The sequence below is a fragment of the Silurus aristotelis genome, assembly GCF_946808225.1.
Source record: "Silurus aristotelis genome assembly, chromosome: 21".
NCBI lineage: Eukaryota > Metazoa > Chordata > Actinopteri > Siluriformes > Siluridae > Silurus > Silurus aristotelis.
The window spans coordinates 20,080,644-20,104,131 of record NC_139594.1 but is presented as its reverse complement, the minus strand read 5'-3'; the positions used below and the strand labels follow the sequence as shown (position 1 = coordinate 20,104,131).

General features: G+C 41.0%; 1 protein-coding gene across 8 annotated transcripts in view; it reads left to right on the top strand.

The window, feature by feature from the left end:
- The first annotated feature begins 1,096 nt into the window (after positions 1 to 1,096).
- Positions 1,097 to 23,488, top strand: part of hivep1 (HIVEP zinc finger 1) — a 50,924-nt gene continuing 28,532 nt past the window's right edge. Inside the window, exons 1-3 of one of the 8 annotated variants that reach the window (XM_083523468.1) lie at positions 1,119 to 1,231; positions 16,897 to 17,032; positions 17,157 to 17,273. In XM_083523468.1, the coding sequence (XP_083379594.1) occupies positions 17,234 to 17,273 (40 nt within the window). In that variant the 5' untranslated portion in view covers positions 1,119 to 1,231; positions 16,897 to 17,032; positions 17,157 to 17,233. Of the gene's footprint in view, positions 1,232 to 1,343; positions 1,615 to 1,849; positions 2,062 to 16,896; positions 17,066 to 17,156; positions 17,274 to 20,572; positions 21,048 to 23,488 lie in introns of those variants that run through there. The other 7 variants (XM_083523470.1, XM_083523469.1, XM_083523471.1 and 4 more) reach the window with 7 other exon arrangements.

Here is a 23,488-nt window from a genome sequence, read left to right as displayed (position 1 = left end):
GTGGTTGTTGCTGTTGTCAAGGTTGTGGTTGTTTTTGTTGAGGTTGGTTGCTGTTGTGAAGGTTAAGGTTGTTTTTGTGTTGTTGTGAATGCTGTTGTTGAGGTGGTTGTTGAGCTTGTTTTTGTTAATGATTAAATGTGTTACTGATTCAATGTCTTTGGTTCAAGCCCTGGTATCGCCAAGCTGCCACTGTGGGGCCCTTAAGCACGGCCCTTACTCCTTGTCTGTTGTTGTTGTAGTGGTAGTTTTTGTGCTGTTTGCTGTTATGGGGGTTGTTGTTGTATTTGTGTTGGTTGCTGTGTTTAAGCTTGTTCTTTTGTTTTGGCTGTTTTTGTGTTGGTTGCTGTTTTTAAGGTTGTTGTTTTGATTGTTTTTGTGTTGGTTGCTGTTGTTGAGGTTGTTGTTTTGGTTGTTTTTGTGTCGGTTGCTGTTGTTGAGGTTGTTGCTTTGGTTGTTTTTGAGTTGGTTGCTGTTTTTAAGGTTGTTGTTTTGGTTGTTTTTGTGTTGGTTGCTGTTGTTGAGGTTGTTGCTTTGGTTGTTTTTGAGTTGGTTGCTGTTTTTAAGGTTGTTGTATTGGTTGTTTTTGTGTTGGTTGCTGTTGTTGAGGTTGTTATGGTGGTGGTTATTTTGTTGTGTTGGATGTTGATGTTGATGTGTTGTTCTTGTGAGGTGATGGTTGTAGTGGTTGTTGTGAGGTGTAGGAGGGAAAGCCCGGGCTGTATTTGAGGGACACAACGTGACCTGACAACAAGGAACCTCCGGGAAAACCGCCAGTCCTAAACTCTGTGCAATATGGGGGCGGTTTAAAGGGGGAGAGCGAGCAACGACACCGTGTAAATACATATCATGGACCGGAATTCGCGCTGTCTGGTTTCGCAGAGACACACGTGGAGAGACACTGGAGGAGAGACACCGGAGGAGAGACACGAAGCCGAGCAGAAACACACACTGGAGGGAAAATTTACGTGAAAATATAACAAAAAAGACGAATTTATGAAGAGCGGGACTTGGAAAAGTCTGTCGTTTGTCAGGAAACTCCCTGCATTCACTTCCTCTGGGCGGGAGGCGGAGACGGGACCCCCGCTGACGTCAGTGGGCCTGTCGGTTTCCTGCAATAGTTACACAGAGATAGAGAGAGAGATAGAGAGAAACACAGAGCTTTGCGTCTAAGCGTTAAAGTGAAGGAGATCAGGACTTTTTCCAGACTGCACCTGAAAGTGCTTACGATAAAGTAAGTGCTCAGATATACAGGGACATGTGCTTGTTTATTTCTGTCTGTGTGTGTGTGTGTGTGCCCTCCATGCTGTACATTCCATGAGCTTTAACTAACATGTAAAGTGCCCGGATGTTCCGGTGGTCTGCTGAACCGTGGTGAGAAATCCTCTAGAACTTTAAATGGCCTGTGGAGCGGCTGTCCTGCTCTGCGGCTCTCCTGTTTTCTGAGCCGTCCCGTGTTTTGCAGCTCACCGGAGGAGCGCCTGCGTCCAGGAGGAGACGTCTGCAGCATTCTAATGCGCGCTCGCTCTCTCCCCGTGTGTGTGTGAGATGTTTATGAAGCCTGCAGCACGGGAAACCCTTCTGGGCGATGGGAATAAGCTAGATCGGCTGTGCACGGTGTGTTTTGGGGGGTAATTAAAGCTGTTGTTTGTGTATATGCTGTCTTTGAGGAAGTGTGTGCGTGCGTGTGCGCGCGCATGTTTTTCTCTTCTCGGCGTCCTGTTGCGGAGGACTCGCAGGGGTTTTCCCCGACTCCTCCCTCCCTCCCTCCCTCCCTCCCTCCCTCCCTCCCTCCGCTGCGCGTTCACAAGGCTCTTACACACACACACTATCCTGCACCGCTGCTGCAGTCGCTTCACGCCTTGTTATAGACACATACGCACGCACGAAAACACGTGTATACACGCACGCACGCGCCGCTTGTCGATTTGATCTCGGCGCATCAAACGAGCCGCTGTCCTTTTTTTGCGGGGTTCCGCACGTGGAGCTCGGAGCGGTGCGCGTGCCCCCTGCCCGGTCTGCGATCAGCAGCTGGGGGGATCATTAACACACTCCTGGGAGGAGGTGAATATTCATGTGTGTGTGTGTGTGTGTGTGTGTGTGTGTGTGTTTGCGTTTCTCTTTAGCGCGCTCAGTAATTCTGTCAGCAGTAATCACGTTAATTATACGGAGAGGGATGCGTGAGTGTGTGTGTGTGTGGAGGGTGGTAATAAAGCAGTTGTTGCACGTCCTGTCAGTCATGTTGCACCCTGTTTCCGGTTATACACACTGACTTCATGCGTGTTGAATTCAGTGCACTGCAGTACATTCAGTCCTCTCTCTCGTCGGTGTTTATTGTCTGGCGGTATTTGTGACTTTGCTCGTCCTAGTAAGAGCGTCTGCGCGTGCGCGCTGCAAACTGCGGGGTGACGTCACCGCACGCGAACACACACGCACAGGGGATACATGGTAAAGAGACTTTTAGTGTTATGCAATGAGGTCAGGGGAAGCATTGAAATGGTGTTAGTGTACAGTGATAATGAGGGATATGGTGTTAGTGTACAGTGATAATGAGGGATATGGTGTAGTGTACAGTGATAATGAGGGATATGGTGTTAGTGTGCAGTGATAATGAGGGATATGGTGTTAGTGTGCAGTGATAATGAGGGATATGGTGTTAGTGTACAGTGATAATGAGGGATATGGTGTTAGTGTGCAGTGATAATGAGGGATATGGTGTTAGTGTACAGTGATAATGAGGGATATGGTGTAGTGTACAGTGATAATGAGGGATATGGTGTTAGTGTACAGTGATAATGAGGGATATGGTGTTAGTGTGCAGTGATAATGAGGGATATGGTGTTAGTGTGCAGTGATAATGAGGGATATGGTGTTAGTGTACAGTGATAATGAGGGATATGGTGTTAGTGTACAGTGATAATGAGGGATATGGTGTTAGTGTACAGTGATAATGAGGGATATGGTGTAGTGTACAGTGATAATAAGGGATATGGTGTTAGTGTACAGTGATAATGAGGGATATGGTGTTAGTGTACAGTGATAATGAGGGATATGGTGTAGTGTACAGTGATAATGAGGGATATGGTGTTAGTGTGCAGTGATAATGAGGGATATGGTGTTAGTGTGCAGTGAAAATGAGGGATATGGTGTTAGTGTACAGTGATAATGAGGGATATGGTGTTAGTGTACAGTGATAATGAGGGATATGGTGTTAGTGTACAGTGATAATAAGGGATATGGTGTAGTGTACAGTGTCAATGAGGGATATGGTGTAGTGTACAGTGTCAATGAGGGATATGGTGTAGTGTACAGTGTTAGTGATAATGAGGGATATGGTGTGAAGAACAAGGATAATGATGTTAGTGTACAGTGATAATGAGGGATATGGTGTTAGTGTACAGTGATAATGAGGGATATGGTGTAGTGTACAGTGATAATGAGGGATATGGTGTTAGTGTGCAGTGATAATGAGGGATATGGTGTTAGTGTGCAGTGATAATGAGGGATATGGTGTTAGTGTACAGTGATAATGAGGGATATGGTGTTAGTGTGCAGTGATAATGAGGGATATGGTGTTAGTGTACAGTGATAATGAGGGATATGGTGTAGTGTACAGTGATAATGAGGGATATGGTGTTAGTGTACAGTGATAATGAGGGATATGGTGTTAGTGTGCAGTGATAATGAGGGATATGGTGTTAGTGTACAGTGATAATGAGGGATATGGTGTTAGTGTACAGTGATAATGAGGGATATGGTGTTAGTGTACAGTGATAATGAGGGATATGGTGTAGTGTACAGTGTCAATGAGGGATATGGTGTAGTGTACTGTGTCAATGAGGGATATGGTGTAGTGTACAGTGTTAGTGTTAGTGATAATGAGGGATATGGTGTGAAGAACAAGGATAATGATGTTAGTGTACAGTGATAATGAGGGATATGGTGTTAGTGTACAGTGATAATGAGGGATATGGTGTTAGTGTACAGTGATAATGAGGGATATAGTGTTAGTGTATAGTGATAATGAGGGATATGGTGTTAGTGTACAGTGATAATGAGGGATATGGTGTTAGTGTACAATGATAATGTGGGATATGGTGTAGTGTACAGTGTCAATGAGGGATATGGTGTAGTGTACAGTGTCAATGAGGGATATGGTGTAGTGTACAGTGTCAATGAGGGATATGGTGTAGTGTACAGTGATAATGAGGGATATGGTGTTAGTGTACAGTGATAATGAGGGATATGGTGTAGTGTACAGTGTCAATGAGGGATATGGTGTAGTGTACAGTGTCAATGAGGGATATGGTGTAGTGTACAGTGTTAGTGTTAGTGATAATGAGGGATATGGTGTGAAGTACAGTGATAATGATGTTAGTGTACAGTGATAATGAGGGATATGGTGTGAAGAACAAGGATAATGATGTTAGTGTACAGTGATAATGAGGGATATGGTGTTAGTGTACAGTGATAATGAGGGATATGGTGTTAGTGTACAGTGATAATGAGGGATATGGTGTTAGTGTATAGTGATAATGAGGGATATGGTGTTAGTGTGCAGTGATAATGAGGGATATGGTGTAAAGTACAGTGATAATAGTGTTAGTGTACAGTGATAATAAGGGGGATGGTGTTAGTGTGCAGTGATAATGAGGGATATGGTGTAAAGTACAGTGATAATGATGTTAGTGTACAGTGTCAATGAGGGATATGGTGTAGTGTACAGTGTCAATGAGGGATATGGTGTTAGTGTGCAGTGTCAATGAGGGATATGGTGTTAGTGTGCAGTGTCAATGAGGGATATGGTGTTAGTGTGCAGTGTCAATGAGAGATATGGTGTTAGTGTACAGTGATAATGAGGGATACGGTGTTAGTGTACAGTGATAATGAGCGATATGGTGTAGTGCACAGTGTCAATAAGGGATATGGTGTAGTGTACAGTGTCAATGAGGGATACGGTGTTAGTGTACAGTGATAGTGAGTGATATGGTGTAGTGTACAGTGTCAATATGGTGTAAGTGTACAGTGATAATGAGGGATATGGTGTTAGTGTGCAGTGTCAATGAGGGATATGGTGTTAGTGTGCAGTGTTAGTGTTAGTGATAATGAGGGATATGGTGTAAAGTACAGTGATAATGATGTTAGTGTACAGTGTTAATGAGGGATATGGTGTAGTGTACAGTGTCAATAAGGGATATGGTGTAAGTATACAGTGATAATGAGGGATATGGTGTTAGTGTGCAGTCTAAGTGTTAGTGATAATGAGGGATATGGTGTAGTGTACAGTGTCAATGAGGGATATGGTGTTAGTGTACAGTGATAATGAGGGATATGGTGTTAGTGTGCAGTGTCAATGAGTGATATCGTGTTAGTGTGCAGTGTTAGTGTTAGTGATAATGAGGGATATGGTGTAAAGTACAGAGATAATAATGTTAGTGTACAGTGTTAATAGTGTTAGTGTACAGTGTCAATGAGGGATATAATGTAGTGTACAGTGTCAATGAGGGATATGGTGTTAGTGTGCAGTGTCAATAAGGCATATAGTGTTAGTGTGCAGTGTCTATGAGAGATATGGTGTTAGTGTACAGTGATAATGAGGGATACGGTGTTGGTGTACAGTGATAATGAGTGATATGGTGTAGTGTACAGTGTCAATAAGGGATATGGTGTAGTGTACAGTGATAATGAGGGATATGGTGTTAGTGTGCAGTGTCAATGAGGGATATGGTGTTAGTGTGCAGTCTAAGTGTTAGTGATAATGAGGGATATGGTGTAGTGTACAGTGTCAATGAGGGATATGGTGTTAGTGTACAGTGATAATGAGGGATATGGTGTTAGTGTGCAGTGTCAATGAGTGATATCGTGTTAGTGTGCAGTGTTAGTGTTAGTGATAATGAGGGATATGGTGTAAAGTACAGAGATAATAATGTTAGTGTACAGTGTTAATAGTGTTAGTGTACAGTGTCAATGAGGGATATAATGTAGTGTACAGTGTCAATGAGGGATATGGTGTTAGTGTGCAGTGTCAATAAGGCATATAGTGTTAGTGTGCAGTGTCTATGAGAGATATGGTGTTAGTGTACAGTGATAATGAGGGATACGGTGTTAGTGTACAGTGATAATGAGTGATATGGTGTAGTGTACAGTGTCAATAAGGGATATGGTGTAGTGTACAGTGTCAATGAGGGATATGGTGTTAGTGTACAGTAATAATGAGGCATATAGTGTTAGTGTGCAGTGTCTATGAGAGATATGGTGTTAGTGTACAGTGATAATGAGGGATACAGTGTTAGTGTACAGTGATAATGAGCGATATGGTGTAGTGTACAGTGTCAATAAGGGATATGGTGTAAGTATACAGTGATAATGAGGGATATGGTGTTAGTGTGCAGTCTAAGTGTTAGTGATAATGAGGGATATGGTGTAGTGTACAGTGTCAATGAGGGATATGGTGTTAGTGTACAGTAATAATGAGGGATATGGTGTTAGTGTGCAGTGTCAATGAGTGATATGGTGTTAGTGTGCAGTGTTAGTGTTAGTGATAATGAGGGATATGGTGTAAAGTACAGAGATACTAATGTTAGTGTACAGTGTTAATAGTGTTAGTGTACAGTGATAATAAGAGGGATGGTGTTAGTATGCAGTGATAATAGTGTTAGTGTGCAGTGTTAATAGTGTTAGTGTACAGCGATAATGAGCGATATGGTGTAGTGTACAGTGATAATGGTGTTAGTGGCGTTGTTAATAGTGTTAGTATACAGTGATTTGAGGGATATGGTGTTAGTGTGCAGTGACAATGGTGTCAGTGTACAATGTTAATGAGGGATATGGTGTTAGTGTACAGTGTTAGTGTTAGTGTATTGTGATAATAAGGGATATGGTGTCAGTGTACAGTGATAATGAGGGATATAGTGTTAGTGTGCAGTGATTATGGTGTAAGGGTACAGTGATAATGAGGGATATGGTGTAGTGCACAGTGTCAATAAGGGATATGGTGTAGTGTACAGTGTCAATGAGGGATATGGTGTTAGTGTACAGTGATAATGAGGGATACGGTGTTAGTGTACAGTGATAATGAGCGATATGGTGTAGTGTACAGTGTCAATAAGGGATATGGTGTAAGTATACAGTGATAATGAGGGATATGGTGTTAGTGTGCAGTCTAAGTGTTAGTGATAATGAGGGATATGGTGTAGTGTACAGTGTCAATGAGGGATATGGTGTTAGTGTACAGTGAAAATGGTGTTAGTGTACAGTGATAATGAGCGATATGGTGTTAGTGTACAGTGAAAATGGTGTTAGTGTACAGTGATGAGGGATATGGTGTTAGTGTACAGTGATAATGGTGTAAGTGTACAGTGATAATGAGAGATATGGTATTAGTGTACAGTGAAAATGGTGTTAGTGTACAGTGATATGACGGATATGGTGTTAGTGTACAGTGTTAGTGTTAGTGTATAGTGATAATAAGGGATATGGTGTCAGTGTACAGTGATAATGAGGGATATAGTGTTAGTGTGCAGTGATTATGGTGTAAGGGTACAGTGATAATGAGGGATATGGTGTTAGTGTACAGTGAAAATGGTGTTAGTGTACAGTGATAATGAGGGATTTGGTATTAGTGTACAGTGATAATGGTGTTAGTGTACAGTGATAATGGTGTAAGTGTACAGTGATAATGAGAGATATGATGTTAGTGTACAGTGGAAATGGTGTTAGTGTACAGTGTTAATAGTGTTAGTGTACAGTGATAATGAGCGATATGGTGTAGTGTACAGTGATAATGGTGTTAGTGGCGTTGTTAATAGTGTTAGTATACAGTGATATGAGGGATATGGTGTTAGTGTGCAGTGACAATGGTGTCAGTGTACAATGTTAATGAGGGATATGGTGTAAAGTACAGTGATAATAGTGTTAGTGTACAGTGATAATAAGGGGGGTGGTGTTAGTGTGCAGTGATAATGAGGGATATGGTGTAAAGTACAGTGATAATGATGTTAGTGTACAGTGTCAATGAGGGATATGGTGTAGTGTACAGTGTCAATGAGGGATATGGTGTTAGTGTGCAGTGTCAATGAGGGATATGGTGTTAGTGTGCAGTGTCAATGAGGGATATGGTGTTAGTGTGCAGTGTCAATGAGAGATATGGTGTTAGTGTACAGTGATAATGAGGGATACGGTGTTAGTGTACAGTGATAATGAGCGATATGGTGTAGTGCACAGTGTCAATAAGGGATATGGTGTAGTGTACAGTGTCAATGAGGGATATGGTGTTAGTGTACAGTGATAATGAGGGATACGGTGTTAGTGTACAGTGATAGTGAGTGATATGGTGTAGTGTACAGTGTCAATATGTTGTAAGTGTACAGTGATAATGAGGGATATGGTGTTAGTGTGCAGTGCCAATGAGGGATATGGTGTTAGTGTGCAGTGTCAGTGTTAGTGTATTGTGATAATAAGGGATATGGTGTCAGTGTACAGTGATAATGAGGGATATAGTGTTAGTGTGCAGTGATTATGGTGTAAGGGTACAGTGATAATGAGGGATATGGTGTAGTGCACAGTGTCAATAAGGGATATGGTGTAGTGTACGGTGTCAATGAGGGATATGGTGTTAGTGTACAGTGATAATGAGGGATACGGTGTTAGTGTACAGTGATAATGAGCGATATGGTGTAGTGTACAGTGTCAATAAGGGATATGGTGTAAGTATACAGTGATAATGAGGGATATGGTGTTAGTGTGCAGTCTAAGTGTTAGTGATAATGAGGGATATGGTGTAGTGTAAAGTGTCAATGAGGGATATGGTGTTAGTGTACAGTAAAAATGGTGTTAGTGTACAGTGATAATGAGCGATATGGTGTTAGTGTACAGTGAAAATGGTGTTAGTGTACAGTGATGAGGGATATGGTGTTAGTGTACAGTGATAATGGTGTAAGTGTACAGTGATAATGAGAGATATGGTATTAGTGTACAGTGAAAATGGTGTTAGTGTACAGTGATATGAGGGATATGGTGTTAGTGTACAGTGTTAGTGTTAGTGTATAGTGATAATAAGGGATATGGTGTCAGTGTACAGTGATAATGAGGGATATAGTGTTAGTGTGCAGTGATTATGGTGTAAGGGTACAGTGATAATGAGGGATATGGTGTTAGTGTACAGTGAAAATGGTGTTAGTGTACAGTGATAATGAGGGATTTGGTATTAGTGTACAGTGATAATGGTGTTAGTGTACAGTGATAATGGTGTAAGTGTACAGTGATATTGAGAGATATGATGTTAGTGTACAGTGGAAATGGTGTTAGTGTACAGTGTTAATAATGTTAGTGTACAGTGATAATGAGCGATATGGTGTAGTGTACAGTGATAATGGTGTTAGTGGCGTTGTTAATAGTGTTAGTATACAGTGATATGAGGGATATGGTGTTAGTGTGCAGTGACAATGGTGTCAGTGTACAATGTTAATGAGGGATATGGTGTAAAGTACAGTGATAATAGTGTTAGTGTACAGTGATAATAAGGGGGATGGTGTTAGTGTGCAGTGATAATGAGGGATATGGTGTAAAGTACAGTGATAATGATGTTAGTGTACAGTGTCAATGAGGGATATGGTGTAGTGTACAGTGTCAATGAGGGATATGGTGTTCGTGTGCAGTGTCAATGAGGGATATGGTGTTCGTGTGCAGTGTCAATGAGGGATATGGTGTTAGTGTGCAGTGTCAATGAGAGATATGGTGTTAGTGTACAGTGATAATGAGGGATACGGTGTTAGTGTACAGTGATAATGAGCGATATGGTGTAGTGCACAGTGTCAATAAGGGATATGGTGTAGTGTACAGTGTCAATGAGGGATATGGTGTTAGTGTACAGTGATAATGAGGGATACGGTGTTAGTGTACAGTGATAGTGAGTGATATGGTGTAGTGTACAGTGTCAATATGGTGTAAGTGTACAGTGATAATGAGGGATATGGTGTTAGTGTGCAGTGTCAATGAGGGATATGGTGTTAGTGTGCAGTGTTAGTGTGCAGTGATAATGAGGGATATGGTGTAAAGTACAGTGATAATGATGTTAGTGTACAGTGTCAATGAGGGATATGGTGTAGTGTACAGTGTCAATGAGGGATATGGTGTTCGTGTGCAGTGTCAATGAGGGATATGGTGTTCGTGTACAGTGATAATGAGGGATATGGTGTTAGTGTGCAGTGTCAATGAGGGATATGGTGTTAGTGTGCAGTCTAAGTGTTAGTGATAATGAGGGATATGGTGTAGTGTACAGTGTCAATGAGGGATATGGTGTTAGTGTACAGTGATAATGAGGGATATGGTGTTAGTGTGCAGTGTCAATGAGTGATATCGTGTTAGTGTGCAGTGTTAGTGTTAGTGATAATGAGGGATATGGTGTAAAGTACAGAGATAATAATGTTAGTGTACAGTGTTAATAGTGTTAGTCTACAGTGTCAATGAGGGATATAATGTAGTGTACAGTGTCAATGAGGGATATGGTGTTAGTGTGCAGTGTCAATAAGGCATATAGTGTTAGTGTGCAGTGTCTATGAGAGATATGGTGTTAGTGTACAGTGATAATGAGGGATACGGTGTTAGTGTACAGTGATAATGAGTGATATGGTGTAGTGTACAGTGTCAATAAGGGATATGGTGTAGTGTACAGTGTCAATGAGGGATATGGTGTTAGTGTACAGTAATAATGAGGCATATAGTGTTAGTGTGCAGTGTCTATGAGAGATATGGTGTTAGTGTACAGTGATAATGAGGGATACAGTGTTAGTGTACAGTGATAATGAGCGATATGGTGTAGTGTACAGTGTCAATAAGGGATATGGTGTAAGTATACAGTGATAATGAGGGATATGGTGTTAGTGTGCAGTCTAAGTGTTAGTGATAATGAGGGATATGGTGTAGTGTACAGTGTCAATGAGGGATATGGTGTTAGTGTACAGTAATAATGAGGGATATGGTGTTAGTGTGCAGTGTCAATGAGTGATATGGTGTTAGTGTGCAGTGTTAGTGTTAGTGATAATGAGGGATATGGTGTAAAGTACAGAGATACTAATGTTAGTGTACAGTGTTAATAGTGTTAGTGTACAGTGATAATAAGAGGGATGGTGTTAGTATGCAGTGATAATAGTGTTAGTGTGCAGTGTTAATAGTGTTAGTGTACAGCGATAATGAGCGATATGGTGTAGTGTACAGTGATAATGGTGTTAGTGGCGTTGTTAATAGTGTTAGTATACAGTGATTTGAGGGATATGGTGTTAGTGTGCAGTGACAATGGTGTCAGTGTACAATGTTAATGAGGGATATGGTGTTAGTGTACAGTGTTAGTGTTAGTGTATTGTGATAATAAGGGATATGGTGTCAGTGTACAGTGATAATGAGGGATATAGTGTTAGTGTGCAGTGATTATGGTGTAAGGGTACAGTGATAATGAGGGATATGGTGTAGTGCACAGTGTCAATAAGGGATATGGTGTAGTGTACAGTGTCAATGAGGGATATGGTGTTAGTGTACAGTGATAATGAGGGATACGGTGTTAGTGTACAGTGATAATGAGCGATATGGTGTAGTGTACAGTGTCAATAAGGGATATGGTGTAAGTATACAGTGATAATGAGGGATATGGTGTTAGTGTGCAGTCTAAGTGTTAGTGATAATGAGGGATATGGTGTAGTGTACAGTGTCAATGAGGGATATGGTGTTAGTGTACAGTGAAAATGGTGTTAGTGTACAGTGATAATGAGCGATATGGTGTTAGTGTACAGTGAAAATGGTGTTAGTGTACAGTGATGAGGGATATGGTGTTAGTGTACAGTGATAATGGTGTAAGTGTACAGTGATAATGAGAGATATGGTATTAGTGTACAGTGAAAATGGTGTTAGTGTACAGTGATATGAGGGATATGGTGTTAGTGTACAGTGTTAGTGTTAGTGTATAGTGATAATAAGGGATATGGTGTCAGTGTACAGTGATAATGAGGGATATAGTGTTAGTGTGCAGTGATTATGGTGTAAGGGTACAGTGATAATGAGGGATATGGTGTTAGTGTACAGTGAAAATGGTGTTAGTGTACAGTGATAATGAGGGATTTGGTATTAGTGTACAGTGATAATGGTGTTAGTGTACAGTGATAATGGTGTAAGTGTACAGTGATAATGAAAGATATGATGTTAGTGTACAGTGGAAATGGTGTTAGTGTACAGTGTTAATAGTGTTAGTGTACAGTGATAATGAGCGATATGGTGTAGTGTACAGTGATAATGGTGTTAGTGGCGTTGTTAATAGTGTTAGTATACAGTGATATGAGGGATATGGTGTTAGTGTGCAGTGACAATGGTGTCAGTGTACAATGTTAATGAGGGATATGGTGTAAAGTACAGTGATAATGATGTTGGTGTACAGTGTTAATAGTGTTAGTGTACATTGATAATAAGGGGGATGGTGTTAGTGTGCAGTGATAATAGTGTTAGTGTGCATTGTTAATAGTGTTGGTGTACAGTGATAATGAGCGATATGGTGTAGTGTACAGTGATAATGGTGTTAGTGGCGTTGTTAATAGTGTTAGTATACAGTGATATGAGGGATATGGTGTTAGTGTGCAGTGACAATGGTGTCAGTGTACAATGTTAATGAGGGATATGGTGTTAGTGTACAGTGTTAGTGTTAGTGTATCGTGATAATAAGGGATATGGTGTCAGTGTACGGTGATAATGAGGGATATAGTGTTAGTGTGCAGTGATTATGGTGTAAGGGTACAGTGATAATGAGGGATATGGTGTTAGTGTACAGTGAAAATGGTGTTAGTGTACAGTGATAATGAGCGATATGGTGTTAGTTTACAGTGAAAATGGTGGTAATGTACAGTGATAATGAGGGATTTGGTATTAGTGTACAGTGATAATGGTGTTAGTGTACAGTGACACTGGTGTTAGTGTACAGTGATAATGAGCGATATGGTGTTAGTGTACAGTAATAATGAGGGATATGGTGTAGTGTACAGTGAAAATGGTGTTAATGTACAGTGATAATAAGGGAGATGGTGTTAGTGTTAGTGATAATGAGGGATATGCTGTAAAGTACAGTGACACTGGTGTTAGTGTACAGTGATAATGAGCGATATGGTGTTAGTGTACAGTAATAATGAGGGATATGGTGTAGTGTACAGTGAAAATGGTGTTAATGTACAGTGATAATAAGGGAGATGGTGTTAGTGTTAGTGATAATGAGGGATATGCTGTAAAGTACAGTGACACTGGTGTTAGTGTACAGTGATAATGAGCGATATGGTGTTAGTGTACAGTGAAAATGGTGTTAGTGTACAGTGATATTGAGGGATATGGTGTTAGTGTACAGTGATGATAAGGGGGATGGTGTTAGTGTGCAGTGATAATAGTGTTAGTGTGCAGTGTTAATAGTGTAAGTGTACAGTGATAATGAGCGATATGGTGTAGTGTACAGTGATAATGGTGTTAGTGGCGTTGTTAATAGTGTTAGTGTACAGTTATATGAGGGATATGGTGTTAGTGTGCAGTGACAATGGTGTCAGTGTACAATGTTAATGAGGGATATGGTGTTAGTGTACAGTGTTAGTGTTAGTGTATCGTGATAATAAGGGATATGGTGTCAGTGTACAGTGATAATGAGGGATATAGTGTTACTGTGCAGTGAAAATGGTGTTAGTGTACAGTGATAATGAGCGATATGGTGTTAGTGTACAGTGAAAATGGTGTTAGTGTACAGTGATAATGAGCGATATGGTGTTAGTGTACAGTGAAAATGGTGTTAGTGTACAGTGATATTGAGGGATATGGTGTTAGTGTACAGTGATAATGGTGTAAGTGTACAGTGATAATGAGAGATATGGTATTAGTGTACAGTGAAAATGGTGTTAGTGTACAGTGATAATGGTGTTAGTGTAAAGTTATAATGAGGGATATGGTGTTAGTGTACAGTGATAATGCTGATAGTGTACATTGATAAAGAGCGATATGGTGTTAGTGTACGGGGATAATGGTGTTTGTGTACAGTGATAATGAGCGATATGGTGTTAGTGTACAGTGAAAATGGTATCAATGTACAGTGAAAATGGTGTCAATGTACAGTGATAATGAGGGATTTGGTTGTAGTGTACAGTGATAATGGTGTTAGTGTACAGTGATAATGAGCAATATGGTGTTAGTGTACAGTGATTATGGTGTTAGTGTACAGTGATAATGGTGTAAGTGTACATTGATAATGAGGGATATGGTGTTAATGTACAGTAATAATGGTTTTAGTGTACAGTGATAATGAGGGATATGGTCTTAGTGTACAGTGAAAATGGTGTTAGTGTACAGTGATAATGAGAAATATGGTGTTAGTGTACAGTGACAATAAGGGATATGGTGTTAGTGTACAGTGATAATGGTGTTAGTGTACAGTGATAATGAGCAATATGGTGTTAGTGTACAGTGATAATGGTGTAAGTGTACAGTGATAATGAGGGATATGGTATTAGTGTACAGTGATAATGGTGTAAGTGTACAGTGATAATGAGAGATATGGTATTAGTGTACAGTGAAAATGGTGTTAGTGTACAGTGATAATGGTGTTAGTGTACAGTTATAATGAGGGATATGGTGTTAGTGTACAGTGATAATGGTGTAAGTGTACAGTGATAATGAGAAATATGGTGTTAGTGTACAGTTACAATGAGGAATATGGTGTTAGTGTACAGTGAAAATGCTGATAGTGTACATTGATAAAGAGCGATATGGTGTTAGTGTACGGGGATAATGGTGTTTGTGTACAGTGATAATGAGCGATATGGTGTTAGTGTACAGTGAAAATGGTGTCAATGTACAGTGAAAATGGTGTCAATGTACAGTGATAATGAGGGATTTGGTTGTAGTGTACAGTGATAATGGTGTTAGTGTACAGTGATAATGAGCAATATGGTGTTAGTGTACAGTGATTATGGTGTTAGTGTACAGTGATAATGGTGTAAGTGTACATTGATAATGAGGGATATGGTGTTAATGTACAGTAATAATGGTTTTAGTGTACAGTGATAATGAGGGATATGGTCTTAGTGTACAGTGAAAATGGTGTTAGTGTACAGTGATAATGAGAAATATGGTGTTAGTGTACAGTGACAATAAGGGATATGGTGTTAGTGTACAGTGATAATGGTGTTAGTGTACAGTGATAATGAGCAATATGGTGTTAGTGTACAGTGATAATGGTGTAAGTGTACAGTGATAATGAGGGATATGGTATTAGTGTACAGTGATAATGGTGTTAGTGTGCAGTGATAATGAGGGATATGGTATTAGTGTACAGTGATAATGGTGTTAGTGTACAGTGATAATGAGTAATATGGTGTTAGTGTACAGTGATAATGGTGTAAGTGTACAGTGATAATGAGGGATATGGTATTAGTGTACAGTGATATTGGTGTTAGTGTGCAGTGATAATGAGGGATATGGTATTAGTGTACAGTGATAATGGTGTTAGTGTGCAGTGATAATGAGGGATATGGTGTTAGTGTACAGTGATAATGGTGTAAGTGTACAGTGATAATGAGTGAGAAGGTGTAGTGTACAGTGATAATGAGGAATTTGGTGTTAGTGTACAGTGACAATAAGGGATATGGTGTTAGTGTACAGTGATAATGGTGTTAGTGTACAGTGATAATGAGCAATATGGTGTTAGTGTACAGTGTTAATGGTGTAAGTGTACAGTCATAATGAGGGATATGGTATTAGTGTACAGTGATAATGGTGTTAGTGTGCAGTGATAATGAGGGATATGGTGTTAGTGTACAGTGATAATGGTGTAAGTGTACAGTGATAATGAGTGAGAAGGTGTAGTGTACAGTGATAATGAGGAATTTGGTGTTAGTGTACAGTGACAATAAGGGATATGGTGTTAGTGTACAGTGATAATGGTGTTAGTGTACAGTGATAATGAGCAATATGGTGTTAGTGTACATTGTTAATGGTGTAAGTGTACAGTGATAATGAGGGATATGGTATTAGTGTACAGTGATAATGGTGTTAGTGTGCAGTGATAATGAGGGATATGGTATTAGTGTACAGTGATAATGGTGTTAGTGTACAGTGATAATGAGTAATATGGTGTTAGTGTACAGTGATAATGGTGTAAGTGTACAGTGATAATGAGGGATATGGTATTAGTGTACAGTGATAATGGTGTTAGTGTGCAGTGATAATGAGGGATATGGTATTAGTGTACAGTGATAATGGTGTTAGTGTACAGTGATAATGAGTAATATGGTGTTAGTGTACAGTGATAATGGTGTAAGTGTACAGTGATAATGAGGGATATGGTATTAGTGTACAGTGATAATGGTGTTAGTGTGCAGTGATAATGAGGGATATGGTATTAGTGTACAGTGATAATGGTGTAAGTGTACAGTGATAATGAGTAATATGGTGTTAGTGTACAGTGATAATGGTGTAAGTGTACAGTGATAATGAGGGATATGGTATTAGTGTACAGTGATAATGGTGTTAGTGTGCAGTGATAATGAGGGATATGGTGTTAGTGTACAGTGATAATGGTGTAAGTGTACAGTGATAATTAGTGATAAGGTGTAGTGTACAGTGATAATGAGGAATTTGGTTTCATTTCATGTCACTGGTAATGAACATGTATTTTAGGTGTAATGAAAATGTGCGGTTATTTGTTTTTAAAGGTTGAGGTTGATTTACATTTAGCACAAACACCACGCTCACCTCCCCTTTTCCTCTGTAAGTGTGTGTGTGTGTGTGTGTGTGTGTGTGTGTGTGTGTGTGTGTGTGTGTGTGTGTGTGTGTGTGTGTGTGTGTGTGTGTGTATCTGTGTGTGTGTGTTTCTCACTTTTACATGACATTCAGCGAGCGTTCCCAGTAACACCAAGTAGAAGATGAAAGCTAAGGTGGAGGCCAAGGTTCTCATTTATCAGTCGGACTTCCCACATTGACCAGCAGAGGCACTGATGAGTTCAATCTTAGATTGAATGTAAAGACTGGAGTGAGTTGCCCCAGCAGGTTAAGGGTAGAGAAGGTCTGCTCCAGGAGGAACCTCCTGAGATACATTAGAATCAAATCATTTTATACATGTCCTGAGCGCCATTTTTTATTTTTTTTGTGCGTAGGACAAGAGTGAGTGAACATCAGAGTCCTGCCCTACGATGTATAAGTGAGTGAGAGAGACCAGACGAGAGACGGAATAATGCCTCGCACCAAGCAGAACAACCCCAAAAATCTTAAAGGTAAGGAGGCTTTCAGTCACACTCGAGGGGGCGGGGGGCAATGAAAATGAAAATGCCACCTATTTTTACACATAAAGCTATATTATTTTATATTATTAAATTTCATTTTATTTTATATTTGCTTCATGAATAGATAATTCTGTGGAAGGCCATCAGGGTCAGCAAGTCCTTCCCTGCTCCTCTAAACTCTATTAGAATTACTGACTTACATTTGAATATATTTTTATCCGTTAATATTTATTAAATTATTATTAAACTTACAAATCGAGTGCCATTTTAGGCTAAAGTTTCTCTCCAATTCAGCCGTTGTATCACGTGTTGCCAAAAGCCCTTCACAATAAACACTTTGCCCTGGAGCTTTAAATCCATGCTGCTCAAAAGGCTACAAGATTGCAATTTGGTCACTCTGGGGGGCCATTAGGCCGGTTCTACAATAACGTCTGCATTTTTGCAACATCGGTTTGAATGGTCAGAGCTCACAAACCGTATCAAACTGCACAAACTCAAATCTATTCACGCAGCTGTGGCTACAGTGAAAGGAGACGTGTTAAATTGTGTTCATTGGGTTTCTTGCTTTAGTGATGATGTTCATTCTGACGGTATGAGGTTCCTGTGTGTGGTGCAGCGCTCTGCTCTACTGCACTTCTCTAGAATACTGATGGGTTCTGTAGACGTGGCATCATAATGATGGGATTAAGAGGTGGTTCAGGTAGAACATCACTGAAGGCCTGGGAGAGTAATACACACTCTGATACTGCATCCTATATACGTCTGTATTTTTAAAATGTATTAAAACTGGTTCGGACCGAATGTAGAGTATGTAGTGAATACAGAAACGACTTGACGAAGAGCTACAGCACAATAATAACAACAACACTCTGAGAGAGCTGAGAGTTTGCTGGGTTCTGATGTCATGGATGGAGAGGGGAACCTCCCTCACTTAGTCACTCTCTCTCACACACACATACACACACACACACACACTCAGTTGCTGCAGCCTCAAAATACAAAGCTTTTACTGTTCTGTCAGCCCCTGGTGGTCCCCTGGTGGTCTAGTGGTTAAGATGCAGCGCTCCCACCGCTGCGACCCGGGTTCGATTCCCGGTCAGGGAACCATCCCCAGCCACTCTTAGTGCCGCTCCCAAGCCCGGATAAATTGGGGAGGGTTGCGTTAGGAAGGGCATCCAGCGTAAAACATGTGCCAAATCAAACGTGCGGAGGATCCGCTGTGGCGCCCCCTAACTGGAGAAGCCGAAAAGAAATCCTTACTGTTCTGTCAGCCAGTGTGTATTGAAGCCTGGCTGTCATGTTTTATTGAAAGGTGGAAGTCGTGTGTTTGTGTGTGTGTGTGTGTGTGTGTGTGTGTGTGTGTGTGTGTGTGTGTGTGTGTGTGTGTGTGTGTGTGTGTGTGGTTGCAGGAATGTACATGTGATCTGTTCTGTGGGCAAACAAACAGGAAGTAAGTGTTGCACCTGTGTTTACATCTCACAAGCAGCTTGTCTCTAAGCACACGGCGTTGCACACGCGCTAACCGAAATCGCTTCACGTAGTAGCCGTATGAGAAATCATCAGCACACAACACCTGTACACATCTGTGCAGGAGTTCCTCCCCCTCCAACCTTTACATCAGCAGCAGCTACGTCTCCACGGAGCTTGTTTAGTTTCGCTTCGAGTTGTGGGAAGTTGTTACGTTGCAGCGCACAGAGACAGTTTAGAGAACAACCTCAGACACAGACGTGACCTTTCCATTAAAGAAAGACAAACCCACAAGGGCGATGAAATATCTTGAAACTGACAATGTAATGTAAAAATGTACTGAAAATGAACTACCGTATTTTTCGAACTATAAGCCGCTACTTTTTTCCCACGTTTTGAACCCCGCGGCTTAAACAACGAAGCGGCTTATTTATACGTTTTTCCTGGGTTTTTCCCGGTTTCACAAACTTCAAGCCAAAAAACTGAACCCCATAACATTAGATAAATAAAATTTCCGAACGCAAACGAAAAAACGCACCTCACCTGTGTTCTGAGCTGCACGGCATCAGGAGGAAAAACTTTTTTTTTAACCGCACCTCACCTGTGTTCTGAGCTGCACGGCATCGGGAGAAAAAACTTTTTTTTAAACGCACGACAATGGCAAAAGATAAACTCCTGAGAGAAATAGTTGTGAAAGGAAGGAGGAAGACAGTGAATAAGGACTTTCTTGGTCGGCTTCTGTTTAGATACAAGCCGTTGTAGCGCGTTGAGTCTGGGTGAAGGGAGAGCTCGCTAACTCCAGATGCAACAGAAATCATATAAGCACAGACAGGTTTCCAAAACTCGTGCTTTTTTATTTTTCTTGGCAACAGTGTTACGGGTTAGTCAAAGAAACTTAGAAATGAGCATCAGAAAATAATAAGGACATATTCCTCGCTCTTGCACACATGCAGTAATAGCGAAAAAATGCAGTGCCAGGCTATTCCCAAAATATCACTATGCTCCTAAAGGAAGCACAGCATTTTTCAGCTCTTTCCACAGATGTTCAATAGGATTTAGATCAGGTCTCGTAGTTCCGTGTGTTTTGGGTCATTATCCTGTTGGAGGACCAACAGAGTCAGAGCCTTCTGACAGCACGTTTCACTCCAGAATGACTTGATAATATTGAGATTTCATTGTACCCTGCACAGATTTAAGACACCCTGTGCCATTTGCAGAGAAGCATCCCTGGAAGATAACTAAACCCCCTCCATGTTTCTTTGTAGGCCTCGTTTTTGCATCTGTGAACAAAGAGCTGATGTAACCTGCCAGAAAGCTTTATTTTTGTCTCATCTGTCTGAAGGACATCCTCCCAGAAGCTTGTCGATATGCATTTTGGACTTCACCTCTAATCTCTTTGGAAGTTGTTCTGGGCTCTTTGGTTATCATTTGTATTGTCCAGGGATGCCGGCTACAGTGCTATAGACCTTAAACTTCTGCTTTCTGTGGTCCATGTTCAGTGTGGTGCACACCATGATCCCAAACAACACTGTGACGACTCTTTACCCTTCAAATAGCCAGACTGATTGATTACAAGTCTGAAGACACCTGTGATGCTAATTACATGGCAAACTTCAGTTTAACACGTACATTGTTCTACAGGGGTTCCATCGTTTTTTTTGTTCTTTTTTTTTTTTTTTTTTTTTTTTTTTTTTGGTAAAAGCTTCCGTCGAACAACAGTTCAAAAGCAAAGTCTGATATTTATTAGTTCATTTTCAGGAAATGTGTATTTCTTATTACAGTCAGTTATTTCAGGGTTCTAACATTTCTGTCCACGTCTGTAGGTGTGAAGGGCAAGGGTGCACAAACTTTCGTCCTTTTGTTTCAACTCGTTCTGTTTCACCCTGTCGGATGGATTGTGGCGCTTAAAGTGACAGTAATGAACCTGGAGAACGCTGGAAATTTTCTCCACCATCCCGGGCTGAGTTCCACCTGGAATGTGTAAGACCTTCTGCTGTGGAATCTCTGGAAGCGCTAAATCTTGTGTCAGCGTGATTCTCAGTGATTTGAAGCACATGGTGGGAAGGACACAGTGTCTGGAATGCATGTGTGTCATGGAGTTTCCAGGCAAAGCGCATGACGAGGAAGAACCAGAAGAACTTCTCACTCAGCACTATGAACTTCCCTGTTCCAGACCTCGGGAGGTGAATTATTTTTTGCCACAGTGTTCCACCTGACTTGGCAGCATGTTAATGATCCACAGGGCTGGCGTTTGTTTCAGAGGAGAGGCATGAAGTCGAGGAACAGAGTGAATATCAGGTTCGTGTATGCGTTGTTCGGGAGGATGGAGAGTGAAGGATCACTGATCCACCTGCAGCTGACTTGACTTGATAGACACCAGGTCTGAGATGATCGACGGATCCCAAGTAATAACGCTAGGAAAATATTGACAGTTTTTTTGTAGAGATGTGGTCGTAAAGCAGATGTGGTGCAGCTGAGCGTGACTGCGCGAGCAGCGAGACGAGAAGGTCAGGCATCGGCTCCGGATTCGCCGGATTTTTTTTTTACATGTTGTGTCATGCTTGTGACGCCAAAACCAGTATTTCCGCTCTCTTTAGCTTATAATTAGTGTGTGAAGGCAGCATGGATCTAGAGGAAACCTCTCTCTCTCTCTCTCTCTCTCTCTCTCTCTCTCTCTTTCTTTTTTTTTTCCTCCAAAAGGCTGGAATTACCCTCTGTTTTAGCAACAGTAACTATAACAGATGCACTGTAACAGGTTCAGCCCCGTATGTTTAACCTTCTGCAGCTTGAACATACAGAGTGTGTGTGTGTGTGTGTGTGTGTGTGTGTGTGTGTGTGTGTGTGTGAGAGAGACCAGGGAAAGTGAAAGAGGACATCTCGCACTTTTTTTAGTTCAAGTACTAAAGCCATACGTTTTCACTGCAGTAAAAAAGTGGAGTGAGGCAACGTGATGACGTCATGTGACACCCCTTAGCTTTAGAACTCCTCTCTGGAAGGTTGGCTGCAGGTTACTAGGACGTTTTTTTTTTTTTTTTTTTTTTTGGGGGGGGGGCAGAGGAGTTTTCAGGGCGATGCTAAAGAGCGAGGTGGAATAAACATGACGTGAAGGAGAACGCGTGCGGTTCAACCGGACGGTTTTCGTAATCGTAGAATCATTTATCCCTTTTTCGTTTCCTAGCGATTCCGTCTAATTCCGTTAGATTGGATCCTCGTGGGGGTGTTAACTCTGACGCGAGAGCAAAGCTCTGTGCCTTCTCTCTCTTTCTCTTTTTCTCTCTCTCTCCTCTTTTGTTCGCTCCTTCTTTCTCTTTCTCTCTGTCTATTTTATTTTTCTTCCTCCCCCTCACAGAGCCTGAACCCTGTTCAGACTTTCATTTTGAGTGTCTGTCAAGCTCTGACTGTTTATCAGACTGGGGTGACTAATAACGAACCAACACCACCCACGTGCCATAGGCTGAAAGAGCTTTGTGTGTACGTGTGTGTGTGTTTGCGTGTGTGTGTTTTCACGTGTGTGCTTGCGCCTGCTTGCACTGTTGTGCATTGATTCAGAAAATTGCATAGTGACTTTTAGCTGGTGTGATATACAGGAGGAGGGTGTGATTATATTTAAGGAGAATTCACACACTTCATGCTATTGATGTAACACACACACACACACACACACACACACACACAGGATTGTCAGCGTCACTATGAAAGTGCGCTGGAGCAGATCTGGTGCTCACGTGGACATTAATGGCGTCTCTTCCGCGTCTGATCCGTGAAATAACACTGCATCCGTGCGATCGATTTGCATTAAGTTTTCTGATTCCTCCTTTTTCTTTCTCTCTCTTACTCATTTTTTTTTCTTTAATTCCTGTCATTTCATACCTGTAGTTTGTGTGAACGTCTTGGCACGCAGAGACCCGTGACATGTGAGCCTAGTAGTTAAGATGTTGATCAGAAGGTTGTTAGTTCAAGTCCCTAGTTCAAGTTTTGTGCCATTTAAGTAAAGTGTGAAGGGAGTCATGTGCCCAAAATGTTTTTTTACTCTCATCATTCCACAGAATGTTACTGGTTCCTCTCAAGTTTTCTCCCTTATAGCATCTCAGGGAGTTTCTCTTTGCCTCAGTCGCCACTGGCTCGCTTATTATTTCTCCATAAACTTATAGGCACTAAACTTCAAAGTTCACATTTTCAACAGTATCTGTTTTGGAATGTTCACAAATAAAATAAAAAAATAAAAAACCCAGATAAAACTGAATTGGATTGTTACGCCATTTCATTTTGGGCCAATCGGTGAGTTCCGTGCTGTTCCGTGAGTTCTGCATGTGGTGTGTTTTTTATTTTCCAACAATGGTGGTTTACGGGGAATTTTTTTCCTGAACCTCTTCTGACTGTAACAGTACTCACAGGTGATTTCAGACCATGTCAGTTTGATCAGAAACCACGATTGGATGAATCTTTTGCCATTCTGACTAGTCTTCCATGTGTTTGGACATTGAATTGCTGATTATTTTCCTCGCCGTTAAGGTTATTGTCGCAATTTTCAAGAGATTATTTTAGATCCGATCATTTCTGCTGCATTTCTTTAGCAAGCCTCCCTTCTCCGGTCAAATTTTTATTACATTATTACATTGTTCCTCAGAGCAGTGATTGGAACGGGCAATTTTACATAACCATCGATTTTTGTAAACATTTGACATGGATGTTGCTCCGCTATTTATTTCAACGCAACTCCAAAACCGCCAATAAATTAG